The sequence below is a fragment of the Dermacentor silvarum genome, chromosome 3 (genome assembly GCF_013339745.2).
Source record: "Dermacentor silvarum isolate Dsil-2018 chromosome 3, BIME_Dsil_1.4, whole genome shotgun sequence".
Taxonomy (NCBI): Eukaryota; Metazoa; Arthropoda; class Arachnida; order Ixodida; family Ixodidae; genus Dermacentor; species Dermacentor silvarum.
In genome coordinates, this window is record NC_051156.1 from 190,777,677 (window position 1) to 190,792,570 (window position 14,894).

Consider the following 14,894-nt stretch of genomic DNA (forward strand, 5'->3'; position numbering starts at 1 on the left):
ATCGCGATCCTAGAATCGAGATCAGGCCCCTTGATCGCGATCGTAGGCGGACGTCCACGCCATTAAGCGCAGTATTCTGAAAACGCTAAAAACAAAAGGTGGAGGCAGCTCGATAAAAAAGACGATTAAAAACCTTTTCTATCAGCAATAGTAAGCTGTGAAACTAAAATATTGTCGAAATTTAACGACATTTTGCAAATTTAAATTTGTAGCCAAGGGGTTATGCAGTTTTGAGAGTTGCCGACGATCAGCAGATGATAATAACTCGATCCGCATCGTTGGACCGTCTTGATCGCGATCAAGAAATACGATCGGGTTCGGCCCCGATCGCGATCAGAAGTGTACGTGAGACACCGGTGTAACACGTGTTTCCCACTTTAAAGTTCACTGCTAGCATCGCTAGAAGGAACTGTGGCTACGCGATAGTTCGCATCTATACCATGGGAGTCCCGAAAAGTAAAATTGTGGCTTCAAGTGTTCTCGGTGGCTTTATTTATTACGCTTTATCTGCGCCATTTTCGGCCCAAACTTCCGAGCGATGATATTGTTCAAAAGACACGAAAGGCAACAACACTCTGCTCGCTTGCGTAATCATTGCGAAGTGTTGCATTTGTAACACACTATTTCGTTGCACATAAGCAATTTGCGAATTCACAGAATTGTTTGAAACCAGAAGGGCGAAGTTTTAACGCGATAGCGTTAAGGGCCCCGTGTCGCAGAAAATCCGGTGTCGGCTTCGGCGTCGGCGGAGTTGTCCACGGACCTTTGCTTCTGTGAATGGCCGATCGTCCAGTCTCTTCAAGGCACACTGGAGAGTATGGTCCCGCGTGAAAGCCCCTGTAAACTAGGACGTGACTGATAAAAAAAAGAAAAAAAAAGATGCAAACAACTGTATCTCAATGTAGCGCATCCGGCGGATGCACGTGCGTAGCCTGAGGGACGACGCTTCGACACTATAGGCAGCACGCGCCGCACGCGTCGGCGAGCACGCGCTAAATAAAACGGCGCGCAATCACGGCGGCTACGCGTGAGCGAGGCGCGAGCACGCGTTTCCGCAGATTCCCGCGAACTACGTCGAGAAACGGGAGAACCGGAGCGGTCGAAGAGGGCACACCAACTAACGAGGCAATCGCGCGGACCGGCCGACCGCGTTATACGAGCTCAATATATCACCCCCCCCCCCCCCTACGGTTCACCCCCGCGAAGAGTCTGCGCTGGCGGGGCGCAGATTATCGAGCCAGCTGGAATCTGGAAGCGAAACGACCCCATGGAACTTCCGGCTGCCGTCTCCTTCCCCTTGTCTTGTGCCCACGTTTCGGTCACGCCATCGCGATTAGCCGCGATTGAGGAGAGATAGAAAAGATTAACAAAACATTAGTGGTTATTTGGCGGTAAGTGCGAGTGAAATGCCTTGAAATTTCGTCGCAGCTCGTTGAGGTCCCGGATCCAGTATATAAACCGCGTTCACCACATAGAAAAGTATTGCTCATGAGCTCGCTCGACGCGACACGTCTTGACTCTTCGACAAGCGAAGCGCAAGTGACGGTAGTCTGAAGCAGACCTCCGCCAGTTGCACTATGCATAGTTTGCTTGCGGACGATTGCCGGATTTTCCGTAGAATAACTAACAGTTCTGACATTTCCCTGCTTCAAGGTGACCTAAATCGTTTATACGACTGGTGCGCTACGTAGAGCGTGGAGCTCAACATAAACAAGTGCAAATCAGTGCGAGTTTCCCGTACTAACTCAAACTGTCCAACCTGCATGCTTACATAATGATTCTCCCTTGCAGTCTGTGGCGTCGTACCGCTACTTCGGCCTCTTATTAACACATGATCTTTCTTGGAATCATCACACTGAGAATATATATCATCCGAAGCAAACAGTACCTTACGGTATCTCCGACGAAATTTTGCAATTGCGCCTTCTGAGCTAAGACTACAGTTTTTCACTACTTATGTTCGTTCGCAACGAGAATACTCACCACCAGTGTGGGACCCATACAAGGTTACTTTATTAAATAGACTGGAAGCAGTACAGAACCGTTCAGCACGCTTTATACTGAATAACTATAACAGAACAGCCAGCCAGCGCTACGCTAATGAAAGCGACTTTGAATGTGGAACTATTGTCAAAGCGTAGGAAAATTGCTTGTGCATGCCTGTATAATAAAATATTTCATCATCCTACTCTCTCCTCTCTCTGTATCCAGCCAGAAGCTTTTATTTCTTCACGTCGAGATCATACTCTCAAAGTCAGTATACGCCGTATAGCGTGTACGCCGTATAGCTGAAGGATCGGGATAATACTTGATCACCATAGGTTCCATAACCGTGCACCTCTATAATCTAAGGACACACGAGCCGCGGCCGGCGGGCGAAGTCGCAGCTTCCCGCTCGGCATGCAGCATAACGAGGCAGACACCGCATTCAACGCGAGAGGGTAAACTTAACGATGTATACGTAGGGGACGAAGTAATTCCGCTCGTTATGGGTGTGTCATACAGAGTTTGTTTTGGTGGGTTAGGCAACATGTCAGTGGAAATTAGGTTAAGGTAACGGACGAAGTCAAAGTTTAAAAAAGTAGGTCGTCCCCCACTGGCACGTGCAAGTTTCGTTCGCTGCTCACAACGCAAACAAAATGAAACTACGGAGGTTTTCCCAGCACCCGCAGCTTCCTGCCTCTAGTTCTAAACAAAACCGCGAGAGCTGTGCCTTCTAACTGCACATGCAACCGGGTACTCCTGCGCGTCAAGCTTTTCGTTCAATTACCGATATAATTTCACTCATCTAGCCAAACAGTCGGTGCGGAATGTAGTTTCGCCTTCTGCGTAATACGGCCGCCTCACCTGGTACTCGAACCAACGACCTTGCTCTGCCGAACAGATCGCTATGTAGCCGCGCTAAGCCACCGCGAAATGGGCGAGATGGCGACTACGACTAGTATAGGTCCATGCGTAAGGTTTCTTGGTGCTCAACTACGTAGACCGAACGCTAACTCTCTTGTCTCCGCAGTTGAGCTCCAGGGAACTTCAACATAAACACCGCAGCTCGCGTAGGCTTAGGCTGCTGCTCAGTCTAGGTAAACAATAAATCCGTCTAGCGAGCCTCTCAGCAAATCCGGCTGATAGACCGCATATTGTCGTCCACATCTCGTTTTCTCTGAAGTCATTGCATGAAACGCAGTATGCAATCCTCCGTTGTAACACATCGTGGACCACAACAGTGCTTTGCTGTTTCGGTTCGTGACGCGCTGATTTCAACCATAGTCCCGCAATTCGTCGACTGCGCGGCAACATAGGTTTACTTTTGCGAGACGCGAAAGGACCAATTGAAATGAAGAACCGCCGTACGCTCGCCTATATAGTCAGCGTCTATTGTGTATGAAGGCTCTCTAAACTGAAATGCGTTGGTGCGCCGTATGGCCTAGTACGGCGTCGCGCAGCTGTTGCCGAGAACGTATGTTACATTGCGCATGCGCGTCCCTTCGCGCGTTCACAATTCCGTGCCAGCCACGCATCTTCGCGAACACCCACCGGAGGGCGACGGCGCGGGGTGCCGCTTTGCGTAACGCACCTCCGCTGTGCAGCAAAGCCGCCTTTCTGGCGCCGCGGGTCTCTGTGAATGGACTTCCTCGCTCTCTTCGCGATGGTTCCTCGTCCGTTCACGGCCGTACTCAGAGTCAGATGCGTGGATGACGACTGGCACAGCGTCGTATGTTTAAACTTTTTGCAATGCTACCGGCAACATACGGGGTGATATTTTTTCAAGTTTACCGGAATTCTTTAGAAATCGCCTGTTGCAGATAACATAATTTTAGTCCTTGAGCTGGATTATTGAGAGAGACGGACGTCATTTGCACGAGAAATCGAGACACATATTCATCGAATTAAGAAACATTCGCTAATTAATTCCTTAAATAATTACTTTACGGCACATATTGCAATTCACGAATTGTAGCCAGTGAGTTTGCTAGGCGTATCCACTTTGAATGAAATTCCAGAATAACACCTGCTTGCAGAAATGCGCCATCAAATTCGTCACAGCACTGTGTCCCGTCCTTCCTGTCTACGTCCGCGTGTGGTTTGCACTGAAGTGTACATGGCCCTATATAGGGCTGTTTCAGCACGTTGCTGGCGCCATTCGTAGGGGGATTCGACGAAAATCTGAGCTCTTCACTCACGCCAGTTGCGGAGCTTTCCAGGGGCTCCGCGCATTTGAAAACCCGGAGACACCGATTATCGAACAGCGTGGGGATCTTCAGACTGTCGTCTCACTTTTGAAGAACAAAACTGACAACAAAGAGTCACTTTTTCACCACAGCAAAATATAACGTGACACGCACTGTATGCAAAACCAGAGAATATTTTCAATCAGCCCTCTTATTTTTCAGTACAAGTAGCTATTTCAAGCTCTTTTAAGCCGGCAAAGTGTGACGAATTTTATCCTGTTACTCACTGGTGGCTTGACAGTGTCTGGGTAGGTTGCATCGAAAGAAGCGAAGTCCGAAGCTGCTTCTTTTTTTCAACCCTTGTGCCTTTGCGATGCCTGGGAAACTGTGCCACGTAGAGTTTGACAAAACTATCAAATCCACTTCGCAATTGACAAGGTATGTCTGACGTGTCTTGTGACAGGGCTTTGTAGTACGTCTGGAGCTCCTTACATTAGAAGAATGAGAGTTCACCTCAATCTCTGGGGGCGGGGATTCGGAGCATCGAAAGTTACACAGGGTCATCACTACGCGGTCCAACGACAGGTCATGGAGGCCGCGCGAGTGAGTCTTTTCAGTACTTTCGTCAAACCTTGTGCTTGAGTAAAGGCTTCCAGAAACGACTGTCAGTCATAACTGACGAAACCTATTAGGAATGTGGCCCCAGGAGCACACGCACGCACACCTTGCCTCTACCGCAGCACAATTAATCGATTCATCACTCATATCTCTTTTTTTTTTTTGGCTCGTATGAAAGGCTGCTAGTAGCCTACTCGACCTCTATCTAGTCGCGAACCAAATTCTTTCTAAACCGGGAAGTTGCGACCTCTTGCCAGAAACGTGTCTTCCTAGTTGACACTCTCATTCTAACCAGCACGTTGCGAAGGTCGGCGAAGACGAATCTATAGTGGGGTCGTCCTGCCGATTCACCGAGAACTGATCATGGAGGCACCTATGAAAGTAAGAAAAATCAAACTGGCGGCGCATGAAACGTGCGCGCACACAGAATAACAAAGATACGCAACTCGGGCAAACGCACAAGCGCATAACCCCCCTCCTCAATCTATTACCGTCAGAGCCTTTGCTGCAAAGCTTGGTACTATGTTCTAGCGAATGAATCACATACAGCGGGACCCGGCAGACGAGGCACGTTCGCTCTGCACTGCGAAGGTGATCCATTCTATTCTGTGGCGAAGGCAAGAAAGGTATTGGCAGCCGCCCGGTCGCATGGCGCGTGCCAGACAACCTCGCCCTGCGCGAGGTCTCTTCTCGCCGGCGCGAACACGCGCTCGTCGTCAGGGTCAAAGGCCGACGCCGCTCGGTTCGAGACAAAGACGCATTGAATTAGGAAGCCGCGCGCGCCACAGATTCACCTACCGCACCGTCGGCCAGCCGAGCCAAACGCTGAGCCGAGCCCTCGGAGGATGCGAATCCCTCTCTCCACTTTCCTACAATCCTTCTACTTACTCCCTCAACTCTTCGGGCCGAACGGCCAAGCCAAGCCAAACCAGCCTCGCCGAACGAGACAGCGGAAGACGAAGGCAACTCTCTCGATTGCTTTCTTCGGCGTTTCGTTGGCGGGCGCGACAAGTTTTCCTAGCCGCGTTCGCGGCGTGCCGCTGATGAATGGTGTGCGGGCTGCGTGCAACGAAACCGACAGGAGGCGGCGTGCACCGCAAAGGTCACGGCGCTTGCATGTGAAGAACCGTTCGAAGCGCGAGCGCTCGTGTTTGCGCGCGTATGGCATAAACGTATGCGAGCAAGCGAGCGGGGCCACGTCCGACGTTTGAATGCGTTGTTGTGCCGCGCATTCGCAGCGTGCGCACGCTGTTCAATGTGGGCCACCCGGTTTGTTGGCTTAGGGTGAGCGTGGAATGCGTGCGTGGGTGGCCTAATATACCGAATTGTTTCGTTTGTTGACAGGGTTGCGCGCGCTTGTGCTTGCGTGCGTGCTTGTGTGCGTGCGCGGGTAGCGTCGAAACTTCGGCACTGTGGAGTATGGAGGATCGACACCACCTTACAGCCGCGCGTTATTAAGGCGAAAGCATTTTATGTCTCATCGTTCGGTCGACTTTCAAAGTCCTTGAGCGAAAATTTGGCGACTACACGAAAGGTACAAAAACTATCATCATCAATGGCTCATACGTATGTCTTACCTATATGCAAGCGCTCACGCAACAATTTTGATGGTGTGCGGGTCCCTTTCGTGATCTTCTGTGAGTAAGCGAATTATTAGAAAGTAAACGAAGTAAGAGGATGGGTAAGGGGGCTGAGTAAGCGAATTAGACTAAGCGAATTAAGGGAGTCAGTCTTTAATGCATCTGCACTTGGGCCTTCAAGTCGTCTTAGGGATAACATAAGAGATCCTGTTAATTTTTTGTTCTCTTTTGTGCAGGATGGCTATTGTTAGCGCAGTCAGTCCTTCTTGACGACTTTTTTGACGGATTATGCGCTGTTTCTGGGCACTGCTTATAAATATGGTGCCTACAGTGTTCAGCCTTGCTCTAGTCAATCGTGGTCCTCGAAGCACAAGACATTTACTTTGCATTTACATTTGGAGAAAATTGTCCATGTAGTGAAGCCAGGAAAGCGTCACATGACTATCGAACGATTCTAACCAATAAGCTTCACAAGCTGCAAGTCGCTCGCAACGCTAGCTTTAAGAAGCGGGTCTCGCCTGCGTGCTCATTTCCCTAGATATCGATCAAGCATTCCCGGATGCAAATGTTGTAGGGATGAGCAGGAACCATGGGTTCACTCGCCGCAGCCATAAGTGTATACGAAGATAGAAAGTGTGAATATGAAATGCGATTCCTCCCATGGTGGCTATCGCGCTTTTTCTTTCTTTCTTTTGTTTTGCTTCTACTTGAAGAGAAGCGTGAACTCAGAAAACAGATATATGTGGGTATGGGTACTGTGTACAGTATAGCTCAGACCACTTAAAATGATATCCACGAAAGGCGTCTCACGACTACGTGCACTTGCTTTGGCTGTGACAATACGTATGTGCGTATATGCGAGTTAGCTGCGCTATAACGCCCCCGTGTCCTGTCCGGCAGCAAGTTCCTCAATTTTTAAAGGTCTCACCCTTAATAGGAAGGCAGCTATTCCATGCGTTGCCCGTGTCAGATGAAGCCAACAGGATCAAAATACATTTTATCACCAGAAAGAAAATGACAAAAACCAACAACCACAGCAGCAAAATTAAAAAAGAAAATTATTAAAAAGGGGCAAGCACATTGTTTGGTTGGCGTCCAGCAACGATAAGCACGATGATCAGGGTGATGACGAACTCGGTCTGTAATATTGAACCAATGGAGCCTTGGTAGCAACAGGAACAAACAGAAAAATGAGCAAGCAGGGCATTTAGTTCATCTGCAAAACTTGCAAGCAGTTTAAGCATCAATTCATTGAAACTATGAGCACTCTCAAGGATGTCCGTGCTGGAACGAACCGCTCCTTCTTGGACTGTATTGTATTTGCTGAAAGACATATTTGCCACTATAAAGAACACCACACACACAAAAGAAGAGGCACAAACACTGCCGACCACGCGGACGGCACATCCAACTGATTTACTTATTGCGCAAACGAACGATTCGGGCATCCTGAAAGATTTAAAAAAGAAAAATCAAATCTCACCCGAAAGCAAACATTTTCGACTACCTGGTTGTCTCAAGAGTTTGGATTCGTCTTCCAAATATCCGCGCCTCCCTCTGTACTTATTTCGTGTGCCCGCCTGCCCCCCCTGTATGCAAATCAGTTGGAAGTGCCGTCCGTGTCGTCTCGGGTGTTCGCGCTCTTTTAGCCGGGCAAGTATGTCCTCGTATTCTGCATCAGAACCGGCCGTCCACATCGATCGAGATTTCCAGCGAGCGCGGGCAGTTTTTGGACGCCGCGCGCCAGTAAGGCGAGCCCTTCTCGACCTTCCTGCGGGCGCTCAGCTTGCCGTAGAAGCACATGGCGTGGCTGTACCGACACGCCTCCCACCAAGAGGAGTTCGTGTCGGCGGCGACGTCGGGGGCGAACAGCAAGGGCCAGGCCGTGTACGGAACCGGCATGAGCACTGGCCACGGCAGCACGCGCACGCCCCGGCATCGGCGACCGTCCTCGGCCAGTGGCGCCACGCTGGTGACGCCGCAACGCTCGAGCAGCACGTCGTGCAACAGCGACGGCCCCAGGGACGACTTGACCTCCGGCTGGTGGTCGCTGGCGATGCGCTCCATCGCGTCGCGCAGGAACGAGTGGCCCGCTTTGAAGAACAGGAAGCTGTTGCTGACCGAGTCGCCCTTGCGCTGCGCCGACATCGTTCGAGGATTTTATACTTGTGAAAGGGACGCTAAAGAAGGAGTGTTTTGCCACGCGCCTTCCCTTACTTATACGCTTATTAGAAGCGAATAAGAGTGTACATTAGTTTACATTGTTGGTAGCATTGAGCGTTCCATAAGATGGGAGAACTCGCTTAGTGCCGCTTCGCAGTCTCTGATGTATCAGTTGTGAGATTGGCATACATATGCGAAGAGTATTTTTTTTTCGGCGTCATTTTATTGTGCTAATGCGTCGGCGTGACGTCGTGACGTCGGAGAACGTCTTCGAAATTTGCTCGGTTCAGTCTTTGACTCCTTCAGTATTCAATCTATAGCCCATCTTAAAAGAATAATTACCTATACACCACGAGAGACCTCGTCAATATCCGTGACGTTGCAGTTAGCTGTTGTGGGAACTACAGGCGGCACCACCCTCGTCTTTCACTTTTGCGTTCTTTATGGATTACCAAGTCTCATATCCCTAAAACCGGTTATTTTGGTTTTGTAGAAAGATAATTTACAAACGCGGCAAATCAATTTATCTTTCTCCCATAGTGTGCCCTCAAAGGCGGCATTCGCACTGGCGGCTGACAAAAGTCGCGCGACCGACCGCGACTGGCGACACCCAGAAGCGACTCGCCGCGAGCGATGTTCACACCAGGAAGCAAGCACGATGACCTGCCCTTTGCCACGTCAAAATGTCGCGCAACTGGAGTTCGCGTGTGATCGGGCACCACCATCACCACGTCAAATAACCGTCGGCGTATTACGACGTATTGCTTCTGTACATACCGCTGATTGGTTCAAAAGCTTTGCGACTACAGTCGCACAGCTGAAAACACGAGCAGCGAGTGATTAAGCCGCAGCGGTGGTTAATGGTGGCTTAAAGTTCGTCGCCTAGCGGTCAGTTTTGTCGCGCGACTTCCGAGATACGCCGGTGTGAAGGCCGCCTGAATGTGACAGCATTTTTAAAGTTTGATGGGACTTGCCTCGTTCTGGTTATTGAAGTTCTACTATAACCCATTTTACGTTGTAAGCCCTTTGATAAGAATAGTTCATCTGCGTCGCAGGCCTCAGAATAATTCACCTTCATAATCAAATGTAGACATTCAGGAAAGTGCGTATCCAGAGTGTAGTACGCAATCAAATATTGTCGCATTCAGTATCTCATTTAAAGGGGAACTAATAGAAAATATTAAGCCGAGCTAGAGTGAAAGATTAGGCTTCTGTAATAACGACTGCGCCAATCGTAGTGAAAACACAGCTTTTGCAAGCGATATAATGACGAAAACTGTAAGTGGTAGTGGCGCCGCCTGTTGTGAGGCCCTCCTGTGGCGTCAGCATCGGGTGCTTCATAGAGAGAGCCAAGGAGGGAGGTCACGTGGGTGGTACGTCAACTTCTTCGTTTTCGGCGCAGGAGGTTCACGTAGAGGAGCAGCAGCGAGACCCTCGGATGCAATTTTCGAAACAATAAAGTGATATATTGACACATAGAAAACGATGATGAACTTCTAGACGACTAATCGATCGATCTATGTCGACTTAGCATTATCTTTTGTTATCCTCTTTAAAATATATTTCTACACAGTTGTATCGAGTTGACCACGAATGTTGTCGGTGGACTTACGTAAAGAAATTCTTTCGCATTTACTATCGATCTCGTCTAAAATATATTTACAGACCATCGTATTGAGTTGATTGTATTGTATTGAAGCGGCATCGCTGCCGAAAGTATGCACCAGCAGCGGAGTAGAATACACTCGGTAACTGCATTAATAGCTCTGCTTTTGTCTGGTAGAGCTCTGCACCACCAGGTGGCTGGGCACCATGCAGACCACTCACGTTAGCGCCTCCGCCCATCCGGCAGAACGTCCCAGTCCGCCTGCGTTTAGCGGGATACCGGACACGCTAAAACTCTCTAATGCCCTGCCTGCCACGAATCCCGCGCCCGCTCACCAGCGATGTCTGGGACAGGCAGCAGTCGAACTCATGAAGCGGCCGCATGACCACGGTGTCCTTGCTGAGGTAGACGCCGCCTCGCTTGTATAGGAGCGCCAGGCGCAACGCGTTTGACAGGTGCTCACTGACACCGCCCCTGCGAGGATTCGGCAAGCTCCACGACTCCAGCGGCGTGCCGCGGAGCATATCAGTCACCTGTATACGGTGTGAGGTGCACATTCGTCTTCAGGTAGTCAAACGGGGAGCGAAAAAAAAAATTATACGATGAAGGAACACGTGCAAAGGAAGAAATACGCAAACCAATGAATCAATATGCGCGTGATGAAAATCTGCCTCCTTGAAGCTTATAGCTGAGGTAGTATGCCGCAAGAAATTTTCAACAAGCATACACGCTCACAAGAGTTGTAGTTTAGCCACCTTGGTACTCCGCAAGGAATTCAGAATATTAATAATAATAAAAAAAAGCCTGGCCTGGGCACGGATAGGAAAAAACAAGGCAGGTAAACACTAAAACTAGGCTTGCGCGTGTATTTGACCCTTTCTCTCCGTGTCTACTTGCGCTTCACTATTCTTCCTCCGAAGAAAACAAAACAAATTACGAAATTAAACACATGAGAAATTTAGCGAAACAAGAATGGTAAATATATATTTTCAAGGTAACTACTATAAAGCAGCCAGTCAGATCTGTTCATAACGTGTTTGAGTTTGGAGGCAGTGCAGCGATCACGTACACGTCGAAACGACAGCGACGACTGAACGATTTCTTGAAAGCGGTCTACGATTGAAAGCGGGCAGACAGGGTTATAAAAAGGACACCGTATATAGCGCAGGACTCCGGATATGTTTTTCCCCGCCGTCAGGTTTTGTAACCGTGCACTCCAGCGGTTATACACACGAGCCGCGAGGCAGCCTACGAACCCGCAACATCGCGCTCGAAGCCTAACGCGGTAGCCTCTGGAGTCACCGTAGAGGGTTAACTAAACGATGTGGCGAAGTAGTATAATTCGCTCGTTATAGGTGTGTCGTGCGGAGTTAGTTTCACTGGGATAGGAAACCTGATAGTGGAAATTAGGTTACGCTCACGGACTGAGTCAAAGATAAAAAGTAGGTCGTCGCCGCGGCACGCGCAAATTCCATTCGCTGCTCACAACGCAAGCAAGACGAAGCTGCTTCGAACATCTCGAAGCAAGTTTCCCTCCTCACGCCCTAAAGAAAACCTCCAGGACAACGCGTTGCAGCTGCAAGCGCATTCCTCCTTCAGCCATGCAAGGCTTAGGTGATTGGGTGATTGTAGCAAGCGTGGCGGAGACTAATGAAATCATTATTGTCGGAAACACCAATGCTTGAGCTGTGAGCCTTAGGTATCATGCGATAGCCGCCAATCAGTTATTTCATTGACTAAAATGCCCGAATTAAAATTTCGATTCATAACTTCGTGTTGAACTCTTACAATTCTTGTGCGTACGCGCAACATAACTCGACCTTCCTGTCAGATACCTCCAAATGGGGGTGAAGTCCGCCTATAATGCTTATATATATATATATATATATATATATAAGGAAATACCGATGGTGGGTCGAACCTCTGTCTTCCAGCACGGCAGCCCAATGCTCTCATGCCAAAGTAGTTTCTTTAAGCATACCCCCGGCGCATACCGACAACGTAAAAAAAGAAAGAAAAGGAACTCTCAGGGATCTAGTATAAGAATACTTCGTTGTCAGGGCTTCGCTACTCTGACGGCTGCGATTTTTTGCTTAATTTTATTTTTTTTAGTTGTTTTTACGTGTAACTTACCTGCACGCTACCAAAGACCACGTTTGGGAGCCGGCCCAGCATCTTCTTGAAAGGTCCGTCCAGCCATACGTCGGCGCTGCTGTTGGTCGTGTCGATCGCGGCGAGCACGTGCACGGTCCAACCGGGGTGGTGCCTCGCCGCGGACTCGATGGCGCACGAGAAGCGGCCGGTGACTTCAAACGCGTACCCGGTCTCCAGGAACAGCACGCGCGACTTGTTGCCGGTCCCGCGCGCGCCTCGGACATTTCCTGGATAGGCGACACCAGCTGGTTGGAGACTGATGCACTTGTGCAGTACGTTCCCCTCTCCCAAGGAAACGTGGTACTATAGTATACTTCAGCGCTTATCGGAGATCCCGCTTCACAAGACTAAGGCTTTGATAAACTAACGCTTTACGAATGAATAATTGTCTAACGCTTCAGCATGTATAGTTTCTAATTAGCTGTTCTATATAACAGTGGACCGCGCTGTACTCTGTATGTGCACCAAGCATAAACGGGAACACTTATTCCGTGTTCGAGCAGCGATTCGTACAAACCTGTCCAAGGCAAGACATGAATGTACAGAATATGACTGTACGCTTTACCAATGAATAATAGTCCAACGCTTCGGCATGCATAGTTTCTAATTAGCTGTTCTATTTAACAGTGGACTTCACTGTACACCGTGCCTGCGCCAATATAAACGGGAACACTTATTCCGTGCTCTTGCAGCGATTCGTACAAACCTGCCCAAGACAGGACAACATGACTGCGCAGAACATGACTGCACAGAGCATGGCTGTGCAGAACATTCGTTGTACATGTCGATAAATATCATTGATGTGACAGCGAAGTTGAGCATGTACGCAATAAAAACAACTATATATATATATATATATATATATATATATATATATATATATATATATATACAAAGAACAACGATAACATAGTAATCGAGGGGATACGTGTGTACATGATCAAATATTGATGGAAGCTTACTTTCATAAGATCTGCTGCCGACGGTGAAGTAGACAGTAGCCATGACTATGACGACTGCAGCGGTGAGTCTGAAGAAGAAAAGAAAAGCAGAGAATGAGAAGACGAAAAAGAAGTTGGGGAGGAGATAAAGGAAACGCAGAACAAAAAGCAAGGTTCAATAAACTAACCTAACTACGAGTGATCCAATAGCAACAACCAAACAAAAACCAAGCACTGTCAGCTGTTGTTATTATTTTAGGCTGTAAGAACGCTGGTTGCCTTTGAAATGTGAAAATGTTCCTCTAAACGTTGTCTGCTTAGAGTGGGACGGAACAGGACCGACGAACAGCAATGGCGATCACAGTGTCGCATCGGTTCTTTGCACATCAGCGACACGACGAGGAGGAGGTAGGGGCGGATCCAGTTTTGCATAGGCGTGCCAGCAACAATTTCTTCGCCCGAGCGTCTTCTTTAAAGGCCGGAGATAAACACACCGCAGAGTTAAAAGTAACATGAGCTCGTTTAACGCTCTCCCAAGTCAGATCAGAGATAGAATGCCATCACTCTGCCAAGTTCACCCCTCATACACACTGAGCATACCTGCTATACATCAAGTCATTGGCGCCGTTTCAGCGTAACATAACGATCTCACAGCGCGATCATCGTCTCCGACGACCGCCGTTATGTTTCAGCGTGCATCGTGAGCATCGCGCGGCGCGCGGAAGACGCGGCGACGCGTACGCGGTGCGCCGCGAATACGTTTCATGTGGTCGCCGCGATTAATGAAGTGCGCGTGATTCGACGCCAAACGGCGGGCGTCTTTCGAAGGCCACCAGTATAGCGGTGCCAACGGCGGGCATTACCTCGCCGCAAAACGTCGAAGCTCGTTGGCGCTGGACAGCAGGCGTCGACGGAAGCTGACCTCGCGCGCCGCCTGGCGTGTGACGAAAGCCAGCGGTCGGGACGGCTGCTCGACGCCCAGCAGAGGAGTGCCCTCCATGGTTGTAATTGTGGCACGTTTCACGAACGGAACGAGCGTCCTGTTATAACTATGATGATGATGACTATAAATCGAAACATTGGCACATACCCACATTAGGGCAGTGGCCAAATAGGGAGGCGGGGGGGGGGGGGGGGGGTAGAACGAGGAGTAAAGATGGGAGGAAAATTGCAGATGGAAAACGAGACAGCAGTAATTAAGTCGAGACTGGAAGAGCGATTGATACAATAACATCAGATGTGCTCTAGAGAAAGACATACTGATGACGGAAAAGGACACCAATGATCTGTGAAACTCTGGGGATGACGCGACTGACATTATCACTCTGAGACGTTGTTTCCATGAAAAGGTCATCTAAGCTTTTGAATGTAGGACTAATTTGATGCGGAAGAGTTGAAGCAGATTTCGGGGATTAGCTAAACGATCATCAGAGGCGCGCCCCTCGATCCAGGCCCATGCAAGCCACGTCCTTCGAACAAGCCGGGGAGTCAGAGGCCTTTTGATGATTATGATGACGATGACAAGCATTGCCACATATATATGGGGCACTATAACGTGAAGCTATTCCAATCTGTTTCTATTCCATTTCCCCCATTAGCCGCTTACGATTTCTGACCACGCCAACTTCGCCTCTCTTTCTCGGGGAAGGTGACTTTGACGGCA

General features: G+C 49.1%; 2 protein-coding genes across 3 annotated transcripts in view; one reads left to right on the forward strand and one right to left on the reverse strand.

Annotated features, from left to right (window-relative positions):
* LOC119446316 (uncharacterized) overlaps positions 1-14,894 on the forward strand; it is a 519,665-nt gene that overhangs the window by 151,565 nt on the left and 353,206 nt on the right. The window lies entirely within an intron of this gene.
* LOC119445098 (lactosylceramide 4-alpha-galactosyltransferase-like) lies at positions 7,406-14,240 on the reverse strand. The gene is made up of 5 exons (XM_049664075.1): positions 14,095-14,240; positions 13,253-13,320; positions 12,270-12,517; positions 10,472-10,669; positions 7,406-8,503 (listed from the first exon to the last, which is right to left on the reverse strand). Exons 1-5 carry the CDS (start codon positions 14,229-14,231, stop codon positions 8,045-8,047), a joined length of 1,110 nt encoding a protein of 369 aa, XP_049520032.1. The 5' UTR covers positions 14,232-14,240; the 3' UTR covers positions 7,406-8,044.